Source organism: Lutra lutra, chromosome 9, assembly GCF_902655055.1.
Source record: "Lutra lutra chromosome 9, mLutLut1.2, whole genome shotgun sequence".
NCBI classification, from domain to species: Eukaryota; Metazoa; Chordata; class Mammalia; order Carnivora; family Mustelidae; genus Lutra; species Lutra lutra.
This window is the reverse complement of record NC_062286.1, coordinates 24759156-24773783: the sequence shown is the minus strand read 5'-3', so window position 1 is coordinate 24773783 and position 14628 is coordinate 24759156. Positions and strand designations below refer to the sequence as shown.

The 14628-nt window shown below is 50.9% G+C and overlaps 1 protein-coding gene across 1 annotated transcript in view; it reads left to right on the top strand.

Moving 5' to 3' along the window:
* Positions 1–14628, top strand: part of CAPN13 (calpain 13) — an 80355-nt gene that overhangs the window by 33659 nt on the left and 32068 nt on the right. Inside the window, exons 5-8 of the mRNA XM_047747148.1 lie at positions 1545–1681; positions 5512–5683; positions 6551–6625; positions 11336–11421. Of these exons, the coding sequence (XP_047603104.1) occupies positions 1545–1681; positions 5512–5683; positions 6551–6625; positions 11336–11421 (470 nt within the window). The remainder of the gene's footprint in view (positions 1–1544; positions 1682–5511; positions 5684–6550; positions 6626–11335; positions 11422–14628) is intronic.

The window sequence follows — 14628 nt, the reverse complement described above, 5'->3', positions numbered from 1 at the left end:
TCATTCCTGATAGTCTGCTCTGCACCAGGCACTATCCTAGGTGCTGAACAAAGAAGCTATGGAAAAATAGTTTCTCCGTTCAAAGCTGGATCTCATGTTCACCATCTCATCTGACCCCAGTCACGGCCCTATGAGGAGGTTCTTTATCACCATTTGACAGATGAGAAACTGAGAACACAGAGAAACTGAGACTCAGAGAATTCAGTGTCTTACGCAATATCTGTTGTTCAGATAACTAAAGGGAAAACCAGGACTCAAGCACAGTTCCAGTGACTGGCCACTGTCTCCTACAAATTGCCATCCAGATCACACTGTTTTTCCAGTACCCCACTTCTAGTTTTCCTTGGCATCTCAAACATGTTTCCTGGTCTCCCTCCTTGTAACACCCCTGTTGGCTCTTAACCTCACCTCTCTACACAATTGACTGCATTAGGGACCCAAATCACAGCTGTGCCAGAACCAGCTGCAGCATACTGAGCTCATTAATGACCACAAAAACATCTTTGCTTTGTCTCCACTGACATCTCTGTCTCTGTCTCCAACTCTACTTGGAAAGTGCATCCTCAGCTGGATACAGTGGCCCAGCATCTGGGATATCCAGCTGTGGAAAAGGCCATGTGGATGGCTTCCCGTCACTGCCAAACAGATGAGAGATCACATCCACCTAGCTTTACTCTGAGCCCACCTGTCAGAGACTTGCCTTCATCAAGGCTCAGGCCTGAAGCTAGAAGACCAGCTGCTTACCCGGCACACGGGAGACCAATGAAGAAACTCCAAAAGACTGGCTGGCTTTGTTAGGAATTTTCCTCATTTGGTGATGTCCCCCGGTGAACCATTAAGAGTTGAACACTGAAGATTAAAGCGGTCTGTTTTGGAGAGGAACATCTGGTTCATTTGCACTCTTAGCGGTAGCCGTGCCACTCAGTCTCATTTCTGCTGCTCTGATGGTAGGGCCAGCTTCACATGAGCTGAAGAGGGCCAGAGCGAGCCTGTCACTGCTCAGTCCTCCTGAGCAGTCCTCATCATCCAGCCTTCAGGCCTTTGCCCACACTGTCCCTGCCATCTAGGATGCCTTTCCTACCTCCTTGCCACCTGTTTCAGTCCTGCCTCCTCCTTCGAGGCTTTGGCTCCCAATAGGCTCTCCTCTCCCCTGTGATAACACTCTGTATCTACCAGTCTCCTCATTATTCAGCATCTGTTCCGTCTATTGCCATTTTGTGCCCAAGCTTCAAGTGTCTGAAGCTCCTAGAGGATTTGCCAAAGTGAGGCCAGAGTTAGCAGCAAAGCCTAACTAAAACCCAAGTCTCTCTCCACGCAGCCTGTATTTTCCTTGACTCACTTGATCTGTGACTCATCTGTCCAATGCAGTTGACATGCCTGGCCCCTGCCCACTGACCTGGCCCAGGATTTTGTTTTGGATAGAGTTTGTTGTGACACTGATGAGGTCATGTCATGACAGTGGTTATTATTTGGCGTGGGTTGGGGGTCCAGACGCTCCCTTCTGCCCCGGTTCCACTAAGGCATATATTTCATCTCTCTTCCAGTTCTGGCAGTGTGGCCAGTGGGTGGAAGTGGTGGTTGATGATCGCCTGCCTGTCCTGAAAAAGGAGTACCTCTTTGTGCGTCCTTGTAGCAACAACCAAGAGTTCTGGCCCTGCCTGCTGGAGAAAGCTTATGCCAAGTAAGGGTAGCCCACCCCTCTGACCAGGGCCTCAGCGCTGCCTTGCCTGCCCACTGCTGGCCCTGATGGATGCTGCATAGCAGCTCACCCTAGGATTTTTGACAGCTCTGCATGCATGTGATGCCCTGGGAGCATCAGAGCCATTGCCACCAGGCTGGGCATCCCCCATAAAAAAATCACTGCCTGCAAGGCTGTGTTGGGGCCAAGGGAGGAACCCAGAGACACATAACAAGGGGTGGGCAGGGCAGGACTGAACAGAGGTCTGTACTAATAATACTGTTATTGCAAGGGCTGGGATAAGAGCCCAGGTAAAATATAATAGCATCGGGGCGCCTGGGTGGCTCAGTGGGTTAAGCCACTGCCTTCGGCTCAGGTCATGATCTCAGGGTCCTGGGATCGAGTCCCGCATCGGGCTCTCTGCTCAGCAGGGAGCCTGCTTCCCTCTCTCTCTGCCTGCCTCTCTGTCTACTTGTAATCTCTCTCTGTCAAATAAATAAATAAAATCTTAAAAAAAAAATATAATAGCATCGCCGATGGTCAAAGTCTGAGGGAAGGACAGAGAGAGAAAACATTCTTGACTTTCTGATTCACAGAGAGTCAGGCTGAGGTTGTATAGAGGACGGGGCATTGAGTGAGGCCTTGAAGTTTGGATAGAATTTCAGTAAGAAGAAAGGGGATGTGTTGGAGAGTTCTTCCCAACCATGGTATTGATTCAAACAAAGACCTAGGGGCAAGACAGCTCAAAGTGAGGTCGGGCAGTTGGGGGCCCGGTATGACTACTATGAGATGGTATCTGTGCTGGGGGGTGGGGTAGGCAGTGCAGGTGTCACTGGTTATTCTATGGTCCAAGTGTCATGATGCAAGGACTACCTTCTAGTGTTAACAGGCTCAAGTTCACCCCAATTCATATGTTTTTTTTAGACTCTTTGAGTTACATGTATTCAGAAGATGTGTACTGAGCATTTAACCACAGGCCAGGCATTGTGCTTGGCACGGGGACAAAGATTCTGAGACTGGCTTAAGTAGGTATGAGCAAGAGTATGTGTTAAGTGGAAATGGTCAATGTCACAGAGAACTGTGCGGGACACATCAGAGCTAGAAATCAATGCTAAGAGACAAAGGGACCATCCCTTTCAGGAGAAAATGAATTAGTGGAGTATCACCAAATCAGGTTGTCTAAAGATCATCATCACCAACCAAATTTTACAGGATGGGAAGCCAAGACTTTCAGTAGTCATGTGATGGTAATCGCTAGCCTGAATCTGCTCTGGTTTTCAGTGATTTGCCCAGGGACATTACTTAGTAAGACTGAAGACCCTGCTGGGTCCAGTTCTGGGCCCGAAGGATGTTAAAAACCCCAAAGACCTGTCTTTCTAAAGGTCATGATCTGAACAGCCATGTATCTCGAGAGCTCTTTTTTTTTTTTTTTTTTTGCATTCTGTCTGTTGAGCCTATTTGTAGAAAACTAAAGCTATTGCTCATTTCCAGTGTCAAGAAGAGCTCTTCATTAGCATTTGAGAAGGAACCCTAGCTAACCGCCAAGGTTGTTGAACCGATCCATATGTTCGGGGAGGTTAATATGCTTCTAAGCTACTTACCCAAACACTGCCATTTCTTTCCAGTGTGGATTCAGCTCTCACTACTTCAGGGCTTCATTTTTTTTTTTCCTTCTGTGAAAAGGGGAGCGTGCCAGTTCACTTGGAGAATTAGAAACCTCGTGGAATGAAATGATGACTTTGACCCCATTTTGTTAACAGTCGACCTAAAGCCATCATTCAGCTTGAAAAGAAAATGGGAAACTGGACCCGGAATCCACATTCCACCGCCTAAAGAAATCTAGTGGAGGATAAAATGTTTCAAACTAGTAAGCTGTTTAAAAGCTTTCCCCTCTATCCGAAGAAGGGAACCATAGAATGAAGGAGTGAGTGCAATGGAATGAGAGCTCTCAGGGCTGGAAGGGGGCTCTGTCAGCCTCAAGTCCTCCTGCCTCCTCCTTTGAAAGATAAAGAAACTGATATGCAGAGCAACCCAAGGTCACATGGTGTTTGAGACCAAGCTGGGATGAGAACTGTTCTCCTTATCCCAGGTTTGACCATCATCCTTTAATGCTGTCAGTTTTATGTTAAAAGATTTGTGTTTTTGCTTCTTTGGAACTCAGAGGCAGGCACAAACATGGAGAACCCATCCATCCCCATGGAGATGACCATCCTCCCCACCCACGAATGTAGGCCAATGAACACACACATCCCAAACTTTCAACTCTCCTGGCAACTGGGAAGTCTGGAAATGCATTGGTTGAGTCTATCAGATCTACATCGGCAGGTTTTCACACACACCCCCTCCAGAGGTTGTAACATAGGAAATCGCAGGACAACATCTGTCAGGTTGCGTATCACCCTGCATAGAATCTGGGCAATTAAGAATCCCAGCTTTTTAGCGTCCTTTCGGATTCTGAGGTAGATGTCTGAATTCTTCCCTCTTTCCTCGCATAGCTGGGCAGATAGATACTTCCCCCAAATGAGGCTGCAGCCCAGAGATGAGAACAAGGCACTCTCCAAATTCCTGGGCCCAGGTGACAAGGTATAGTGACAGGTGTGGTGAACACAGTTGTCTCTATCTTTCCTTCCCTTTCTGTTTCCTGTCAGCAAAGGGGGCTAAGAATAGTTGCCATGTTCCTGAAGCATCAGCAGGATTTGTGAGCTCATGTTTGTGAAGCAGAGAGATAGCTCCTTGTCAAAAACCCAGCTGCTGCTGAAACAGGTTTGTGGGCATCGTGGAGAGATGGCAAGAGAGAGGCTGCTGGCTTTCCCCATGCATTGGGTCTCTCTGTGGCAACTGTGGGTGCTGTGAATCCAAGACCTCAGACGGGGCCCCCAGACACTGAAGCAGTGGGCCTGAAGTTGCCGAGCCAGGTCCTGGCTCTTTTATGGAATGGCTCCAGGGCCGCCCTCTTGAAATCTAGGGAGGGCCCCTGAGTGCCTCAACAAGAAGGGGCTCTTACAGTTGGGGAGGTCATGCTGGTGGGCTCCAGAATGGGTTCCAGAACCCCAGTCTTTGTGAACTTCCAGGACCCTCAGCAATGCCACTCCTACTCTAGGACCAGAGCCAGAATAACCTGTGGGAAATCAGGAGTCAGATGTTCAGACCCAATTGGGCATGACCATTATCAAAAGCAGGCTTTGTCTTTGACTAAGTAAATACCCCAGAGATAAGAGTCAGTCAGGGCGTAACACTGGGTCAGGGAGAGGGAAAGACAGGAAGATAAGATTTAGAACCAGTTTTTTTTTTTTTAAGATTTTATTCATTTATTTTATAGAGAGAGATCACAAGTAGACAGAGAGGCAGGCAGAGAGAGAGAGAGAAGCAGGCTCCCCGCTGAGCAGAGAGCCCGACGCAGGACTCGATCCCAGGACCCTGAGATCATGACCCGAGCCGAAGGCAGCGGCCTAACCCACTGAGCCACCCAGGCACCCTAAAGATTTTTATTTATTTTTTATTTGACAGAGATCACAAGTAGGCAGAGAATCAGGCAGAGAGAGAGAGAGAGAGGAGGAAGCAGTCTCCCTGCTGAGCAGAGAGCCCAATGTGGGGCTCGATCCCAAGACCCTGGGATCATGACCCGAGCCAAAGGCAGAGCCCAGCCCCAGGAGACCAGGGGAGGGACAGCGGCAGAACCTTCATCCAGGCAAATAGATGGCAGGTGGCCATGGTCCGGGGCTAGACTGGGCGATCCTTCACTGGGCGATACGCAGCGGTCAGGTGTGCAAGCTCCCTTCCTGGAGCATCTCACCAAAGGCCTTAGAGGGGCTGACGTGACTTCTCTCTTCTAGGTTCCATGGGTCCTATGCCAACCTGCACTACGGCTTCCTTCCTGATGCCCTGGTGGACCTCACGGGAGGAGTGGTCACTAACATCGACCTGACCTTTCCTTCTGACCTGGTGACGATGGTGAAGACAGCAGCCAAGGCAGGCTCCCTGATTACCTGCGCCACCCTGGCCGAGGTGAGCAGACTCGACTCCTCACCCAGGAGTATCTAACCACCAGCCAGTTCAGCTAGTAAGGGGCATGGCCAAGCGGGCGCCATGGGGCGCTGGCACTGTGCCTGATGTCATCCTCACAGCAGCCCTCCCTCTGAGACACGGGCTGCAGAATTCACTTACAGAAGAGGAGATGGGCTCAGAGAGGCTGAGGAAAACTCTCAGCCTCACACAGCCAGTAAGTGGCTGAGCTGGGTTCAAACGCTTATGGCCTGACCCTGCAGCCTTTGCCTAGCACAGCCGTGTGACCAGGCATAATGGGGTCCGGAGGGACTGGGCAGCCCTTTGATTCTCACTGGCTCCAAGGGCGGCATCTCAAGGTCAGTATGTCCTGTCCTGAAAAGCTAGGACGACCCTCCAAATTATTTTGGAGTCTATTCTGAGACAGCCATCTCCCTATCCATGAGAATATTTCCTGTGCTCTCTAAACATGTGGGCTTTGGGTCATGCCCCCCTATCTGAAACACCCCCTAAAAACTAGCATGTACTTTAGTTGCTCACAGTGTAGGGGTGCTGGGTGTTCCGGGCTCCTACAAGACACCCAGCCGATGTGTTTTGTGCCGCCTGTCATTGACGAGGGACTGGAGGAGGAAGCAGTCCACGTTGGCCTGGGACTCTGGGGTTCTGTCAGAAACGGGGTAGTCTCCAGAGGTATGACACTCCTGGGGCCTCAACCACCCAACAGCCTGCAAACTCAGTCCCTGTAGGAAAGACTTCCAGGAGCCTATGCCTTTCCAGTGCCACAGTTTAGCTGCTGATTGAACTGTGCTTCTCTGTTCCTCTGAGGAAGCTGTGAATGTGTAATGCTTGGTCTCCTTTCCTCCTCTGAAGCCGACAGGTGTGGCCAGGAGCCTGAAGAATGGCCTGGTGAGTCAGCACGCGTACACCGTGACTGGAGCCGAGCGGGTAAGTCGCCTGTGGGGAGTGTCTGGCTTTCTTATTCCTTAAAACAGGAGTCAGCATCCCATGTCCTCAACAAGCCTCCACCCGGCCTCATTCCTTCCATTCATCCAGAAATTCTGGTGCCCAGCATCTTCCTCCCCCAGGGACCCATCAGAGCTCTTGCGGTCCTTGCGCTGATCACAGATGGGCTGACTGTCCCGCTAGACTGTGGGGTTAGCCCAGAAAGAAAGAAGAAAGAACCACCCAGACGACTAGGGCAAGCCCTGGAAGGGTTTATCTACCAGCTAAACTGCTACCTCAGAGGCCCTCCAAAAAACAGGGGCTTAAATAAGATAAAGTTCATTCCTATCTCAAGGAAGCAGGTAAACCCAGAGCTGATACCTGATAGGTGACTCCACCATTGGCAACATGGGTTCTCCCTGTGAGCCCAGGGCAGCTGCTCCGAGGACGGCCATCTTCCATCCAGGGAAAGGAAAAGAAGCGAGGGGATGCTTATATATTCATATAGAAGGCACCCATCAGAAAACACATACACCGTGTCCTCTCAGAACCCGTTGCTCCGAACTTAGTCACGTGCCACACGGAGGCCCAAGGGAGTCTGGGAAACATCCTGTCTAGACTTTATTCCCATGGAACGGGGGAGGACAGCTGTTGGAGGACTATGTACCCCCTTGATGCAGACATGGACCTGGGGTAGACAAAAGCGTATGTGATTACTGTGTGCAGTATCATTTGGTCCTGAAAACATGACTGAGGTCCAGCCTCCTCCTTTCCTAAGCGAGAAGCTGAAGCCTGAGAGGGGAAGGTCAGGGTCAACACAGCTACTTAAAAACACTGGGCTGGATCAAAAGAAATGAAATCTTGCCATTTGCGACGACGTGGATGGAACTAGAGGGTATCATGCTTAGCGAAATAAGTCAATCGGAGAAAGACAACTATCATATGATCTCCCTGATATGAGGGAGAGGAGATGCAACATGGGGGGTTGAGGGGGTAGGAGAAGAGTAAATGAAACAAGATGGGATTGGGAGGGAGACAAACCATAAGTGACTCTTAATCTCACAAAACAAACTGAGGGTTGATGGGGGAGGGGGTTGGGAGAGGGGGTGGGGTTATGGATATTGGGGAGGGTATGTGCTATGGTGAGTGTTGTGAAGTGTGTAAACCTGGCGATTCGCAGACCTGTACCCCTGGGGATAAAAATATATGTTTATAAAGCTGTAAAAAAAAAAAAAAAGAAAGAAAGAAAGGATGAATACCCAAGTTTTGTAGCAACATGGACGGGACTGGAAGAGATTATGCTGAGTGAAATAAGTCAAGCAGAGAGAGTCAATTATCATATGGTTTCACTTATTTGTGGAGCATAACAAATAGCATGGAGGACAAGGGGAGATGGAGAGGAGAGGGGAGTTGAGGGAAATTGGAAGGGGAGGTGAACCATGAGAGACTATGGACTCTGAAAAACGATCTGGGAATTTTGAAGGGGTCGGGGGTGGGAGGTTGGGGGCACCAGGTGGTGGGTATTGTGGAGGGCACAGATTGCATGGAGCACTGGGTGTGGTGCAAAAATAATGAATACTGTTATGCTGAAAAAATAAAAATTAAAGCTAAAAAAAAAAAAAAAACAAAACAAAACAAAACAAAAAAACACTGGGCTGGGACACCACCTGTGTGGTAACTGTGCTTTCTGGCCTTGAGACAATATCCCACACAGGTTCCCTGTCTCTATTTCCCACCACTCTTTAGGCCTAATCATGTCCTTGAGGCCCTGAGAGGCCATCCCAAGCTCCAGGGTACGCTTTCCACAGGTGTTTATGACCATAGAACGCTGAGCATTGGGCACTGTTTCTGGCATGGGTTCTCATCTTTGCCTTCCTTCTCTCTGTATCAGTCTGTCTCCTGTCCAGTGACCCCAGGCCACTTGCTCTGTCGTTTTGTGTCTTGGTAAGTATTCCACAAAATACAGACACTATCTTCTGTCTCCTGTTTTTCTCCTTAAGGAAATGCATCACAAAATGCTTTCCTCTGCACAGTACCTGGGAGACAGTAGGCACCTAATCAATGCTCATGAGATTATGGATGAGTGCGCTTGCGTGAGTGGGTAAACGTGTCCCTCTGGCCTATGAAGATGACGTCACTGAACCTCTGCGTCCATCACAGAATGGATGGGAGGCGCTCAGAACACATTTCCCGCGAGCAAGGAAGAGATCACCCTGATTAAGCAGGGAAGACCCCAGTCACAGTGGCCCCAGATTCTCCTCCTCCAAATGCTCCCAAGCCCGTCTCAGAATTCTCCATGGGGGCAGCCAGTGTCATCATCGCACCAGGCCACACGGGGACACGCCGCTTCCCACGACTCCCATCCCAGATGTGCAAAGTCCAGGCTAGGAATGACAGATTGGTTTCCTTGTGTGTCAGCCTTGATCCATTGACACTGCTGCTCGGATGACGGTGTCGATGAGACTCTGGCACTGCTTCCAGATTTGGGGAAAGAGCTGTGATCGATGTGTGATCTGTGCTGGAACAAAGGAGCTGTGGCACCAGTGTGATGTCTCCGCCCTTCCTGGGAAAGGCCCTTTCTATAATGAGACAGCCCTTGGTTTTAATCTGCCATGAGCCCTGAAACCACTTCTCCTAGGACTAATCGTTCACAACCTGCGGGACTAGTGTTTAAGGGAATACATCGGAGGAAATAATCATCCTGAACTAGATAACCTGCATCAACTCTTCCCTGGGGGGGGACCCTTTCTGAGAGCATGGCCAGGGCCAGGGGTACAGTGAGTGGCCAGGAGAGGTGAAGCAAGAGTGAGTTCTCAGAAGTAGTCATGACCTTGGCCTTGAGTGTGACCCCTGAACCTCTCTGCCAAGGCCCAGGAACTCGACTTGGTTGAAGATTTCTCCTCCAAAACGAGGAGGTCACAACTGACCTCAAGTGCTAAGATTAAACCAGCCCATAAATGCAGTGTGTTTCTTAATCTGCTCATCCTCCTCTGGGCAGGACACAGACAGGAAGATAAATGAAATTGGCATATTTTATTATGCACCTAGCGCGGGCGGTGACTCCCCTGGGCAAGGGGGTGAGTGTTTATCTGCATGCCTCATTGAGCCCTGTTTTCAGCTCCTTCACTTGCTGGCCGTTCTTCTCCCCTATGCCCATCTCAGCCCCGACTATGGTGGGCACTGAGGGTGCCTCATTAAGCTTTTTGGGCCACTGGGCAACCATTTCTCACATCCCTGCTCCGTGGGCTCCACCAGGCACTGACAGTTAATAAATACACTGGGCGCGAGACCTGGAGTGCCTGGGGGTGGGGAACCCAGGTCTGTGCCAGGAGCCCCCCCCAATCCCATGCAGCTTTAAGAGCCAAAGCACCTTCCCTATAGGGCCAGCCAGATGGAAGTGGATGGAAGAGAACCTTATCCAAACCAAATTCTCTTGGCCTGTCTGACCGAGTTGTTCCTACATGGTATTGCCCTACTGGTGACAACACGGCACAGGGGTCAGATGCAGAAGTCAGGGTTGTGGCCACACCCGAGAGTGGTCCGGGCCCTGGAGCCGCTGTAACCTTTATCTGCTCCCATCTCCAAATTCAGAGCCCGGCACGGGATGAGACCTCTTCTTCTGCCACTTACACTGTGGCCTCGGGAAGGTTGCTTAACCTCTCTGGTGCTCAGTTTCCTCCTGTGCAAGACAAGGGTTCTATAAACATCCACTGGCAGTTTGAAGGACAGAAGGTGCTCCAGCGACACTGGGCTCCGAGCCCCACCTCCATATGTGGGGTTCTCCTCCATGTGGTGAGACTGCCCTCGGGGCTGTCTCTGCTGCCTCTGGCCTGGAACCACGGAGCAAGTGGGCCCCTTCCCTGGCCCCTATAAGGACTCGGCCTCCACGGATGACCTCAGCAACCATCAGCGTCCAGCTACAATACACAACCATGCTTTAATTCCTCTCACCAGGCTGAGGGCTCCTGGATCTGGGAATGTGGGTTCAAAGGGTTGAGTTCATTTTGTTGTAACTTAGCAACGGTCCTGGACTTTGGCCTCTATGGTCTGAAGGAGCCAGCCTCCATATTGGGGGACTGATGCTGATGGTGCCTGGGGAAGGAAGGAAACTTCAGGTCATCAAGGTGCCTGCCTGCCAATAGTGGCAGGGTGACAGGAGGCCTGGGGCAGTGCCAGGGTGCAGGTGTGGAAGGGCTAACGTCGGCTGTCTTGAATCAGCCTCCTCCGTATCCTCGCTCAGGACCACGAGGTGGGAGACCCCGGCACAGCTCCCAGTGGGCAGGAGAGCAGCTGCATCTGTGGAACAGAGATGCTGGTGGGGGAGGGGGGCAGGAAACAAAGCCTGCAGGAGGTTGGGGACCCATCAAGATCTCCCCTCTGCAGCCCGCAGCAACGTCCTGTGCTATATATCTGCTATTACATCTCAGCCCACCCACGTTCCAGGAGGTCTTGTCCGGAATGATGAAGCTGTGTCTGCCCTTCGAGGTGCTGAGCAGAAGGAGGGGCCGTTTTCTCCTCCTTCATTCCAACTCCGTGCAGGCAGCACAGAGACATTGATTTTTTTTTTCCCTTTCAATTTTTTTTCTGGCTGCAGCCAAATGAGGTCAGAAGTTAAATTAGTCCTTGGAGGTAAAAAGCAGCTGTATTCATATCCCCTTTTTCTGCTGACTTTTGCTGGAGAGCGTTGACAGATTCTTTTTCTGTTCTTTGCAGATTCAGACCTGGAGGAGCTGGGAAGATCTTATCCGCCTGTGGAACCCCTGGGGCCACACTGAATGGAGAGGACGCTGGAGTGATAAGTATGGCTTCCGAAAACCTCTCTCCAGCCTTCCCAAGGGCCTGGTGTGCCAAGAGCCCCTGCCCCAGGAGGGCGGTCTCTGTCTCACCTGCTGCGGATCTCACTGTCCATTTCATACCTATGTGTGGCTGTCAGTCCTCCTCCCATTCCCATGATGCCATTCGCACAGGCATCTATTAGACCCCTACTGTGGGCTCCCTGCACTAAGTATACTGTGTTAGGGGTGCTGTGGGATACGTACAGATGATGAGACCTGGTGTCTAGCCCCCAGAAGGTTACAGTTTAACCCCTGTGAACCTACGTACCCAGAATTACTTGTTTTTTTAAAGGGTTGAGGAAGGAGTAGGTCATATGTTAAGTCCTACTTGGCAGAGAGAGATGGAGAGAAGGAGCCTCATCCCATAAGGGATCCCATGGGATTTTTATCTGATGACACCATCAGGAAAAGACTTCATTCTCGGGGGAGTTGGGGAACTGAGGCAAAGTTCTGGCCACCTGGGTTGTCCGTCTTCCCTACTAATCTGGACTCTGATGTATAACCAGTGTCTGGACTCACACCTTGCTTGCATAGGAGGAGTGAACGGAGCTGAGTGAGTGTCAGAGGCCCCTTGGCCATGTGCCACACGGCTGTGCTCTGCCCCAGCTGGCTAGTGGGGACACAGCTGTGTGGTCAGTGGTTCCCTGGAGCCAGGCTAACATTTCCCAGCTGCCAAGAAAACTGATCCTTGGTCCCCATCCTTTGCTAAGGATGAGATGGCTATCCCTAGAGGGCCAGCTGGGGACAGGTTACCTGCTCCTCAGGCAGCCAGCAGGGCAGGTAGAGGCAATGGTGGAAAGAGAATAAGACTTGAAAAAAAATGCCGAGCATTCAAACAGACAGGTGAGCGACACCCAACAGCAGTGAAAGTCAATACAGGGAGAAGCAAGTTCTAGAAGACAAATGCAGAGTTGGCCAGTGACCCTGCCCTACTTTCAGGCTGCCCAGAAGCTGACCTGATGCCACAAGTCAGGCTATGGCAGGGCCCACTCTGATCGTCTTTGAGCCCCAACAGCTGGCGTGTGCCTGCTCAACGTGGACACTCGTCAAATGGAACATGAACATACATTGAAGCTGGGGGTAGAAAGGGGGAGCAGGCAGAAGAGGGGGGGCAAGCAACATGAATTCATAGAATGAACCTGGTGGGACCTCAGATGCACCATGGAGAACAGAGCAGCTGAACCTCCTCCCCAGAAGGGGAATGAAATTACAACACCATGAACCATGAACAGTGTTGCATTTTCACTCACTGTTCCCCCTTCTCCTTTTATCTTGCCTCTATGCCTCCTTCCTTCCTTTGCCTCTTCCAAAGTAAATCTTAGCAACTTCTGGCCTTTGCCAGTTCTCTTTCTCAGTCACCACCCCTAGCTGCCAATATGGCCCAGGGGGCGATGTGATTAACAGAATCCCTGACTCAGGGCTGGCTGCTGGGGTTGGAGGCTGGAAGGGCGAATGTCAATGACACGTTTGCCTGGGGTGGGAGATGAGGCAACAGATTCAACCTCGCCTCCTGTGTTAAATATCTCGTGACTGGTGAAGGCAGCAGGGCACCAGGCATTAGGGAAAAGTTTCCCATGGGCTGACATGTTCAGGGCAAGCTTCACAGGTAGAGTCGAACTTGAGTTCAAGCAGGAAAAAGAAAAGTATCACCAGGTGGGCAGGGATGTACAGACCACTGCACTGAGCCAGGAAGGCTTACGGTATGTTCAGGGCCAACAGAGGAACCCAGGAGAGAAGTGCTGGGAGCTGGGACCAGAGACCCCAACGGCAGCTTGGGAAGTTGGGTTTCTACCCCATGAGCTTGGGATTTCTGAAGGCCCTTCAAGAGGGCGAGACCCATGCAGAGCAGGGAATGGGGAGGTGGGCCAGGCCATGCTAGCTCTGAGGGTCACATACCTGGCTGTGCTTGGGTTCACCAGGTCGCCCCAGAAGCAGAGCCATTAGAAAGTAACAGGTGATCAGATGATCACCATCTCCCTGCTTTCCAAGGAATGGAGAGGGATGGAGATAGCTGGATGGTCTAATCTCAGCCAAATTGAAATTTCAGACGCACACACTTAAAGGCAAACTTGCATGAATCAATGGCATATTGATTTACACTACATTTATTTTCCCTTACACACTGCAGAAAATGTAATTATCACTTAATTATAAAATTGCCATTTTACAATAACACATCTGACTGGCTCAGCCTACAGCCCAAAGCGTGGGTGGTGGTGCCTTCCTTGCTCTCCCCGCACAGAGCTGACCCAGGTCCTCCAAGAAAGACACAAGCCACTTCTAGAGAGAGATCAGTGACACATTGTACCTCTGGGGGCTGTTGCTTATGAGCCTGTCTCTGCTATGGGGAGCAGGTTGAAGAAGGGACAGCTGCTCGCTTCTGCCTGTGAGGGCCTCCTCCTCTACCACACACCCTAGGACTAGCTTCTGGAATACATTACCCTAGTGAACTGGGCAACTTTATTCATTAGGCATGCTGAGAACTATTGCATGTCTGAGTGTTAAGGCAGTGGGTTCACTCCTGTGATGACGTAATGGTGAGAGCGCGTCATTGAGCTCATGAAGCTCAGAGTCCGGGGAGGGATGGCGAGAAATAAAGAAGCACCAGAAACACGGGGTTCCAAGTGTTTCTGAGGCAGGAGTGGTATGGCTGCCATGTGCGTTCTAAGGAAGGGCAAGGACTCTCAAGGTGGTTTGGGAGTACCATGGGGGGACGAGCAGGGTTTGCAACAGAGATGGCTTTTAGGAGGAAAGCTGAGTGACATCCTCAGGTTACAGGGCTGAACGGAGGAAGAACATCCCAGGCAGAGGGAGCCTCACCGCGAAGGCCAGGGCAGACCAGGACAGGTATTTCCAAGGAGATGAAGACGTTCGTGTTCTGAGTGCAGAATTTCAGTGTGGGATGTGTGGGGAAGTGGGGAGTTCCTCGGGGAAAGCTGGAGAGGGAGGCAGAGGCCAAGGTTCTGTTTCGGGAGCTTGAACTTCATCCTGAGAGGACAAGGGAACCCCTGATGTGTTTTAAGCAGGGAGATGTCAGAAACTGATTTCTGTTCTAGAAAGATCATTTGGATGGCCATGTGGAGAGCAGATAGGGAAATGGGCAGGACTGCATAGTGGGAGACTAGTGGGAAGTCCAAAAAGGGGATGAGGGTTTGTGAACCGGGAGAGTAG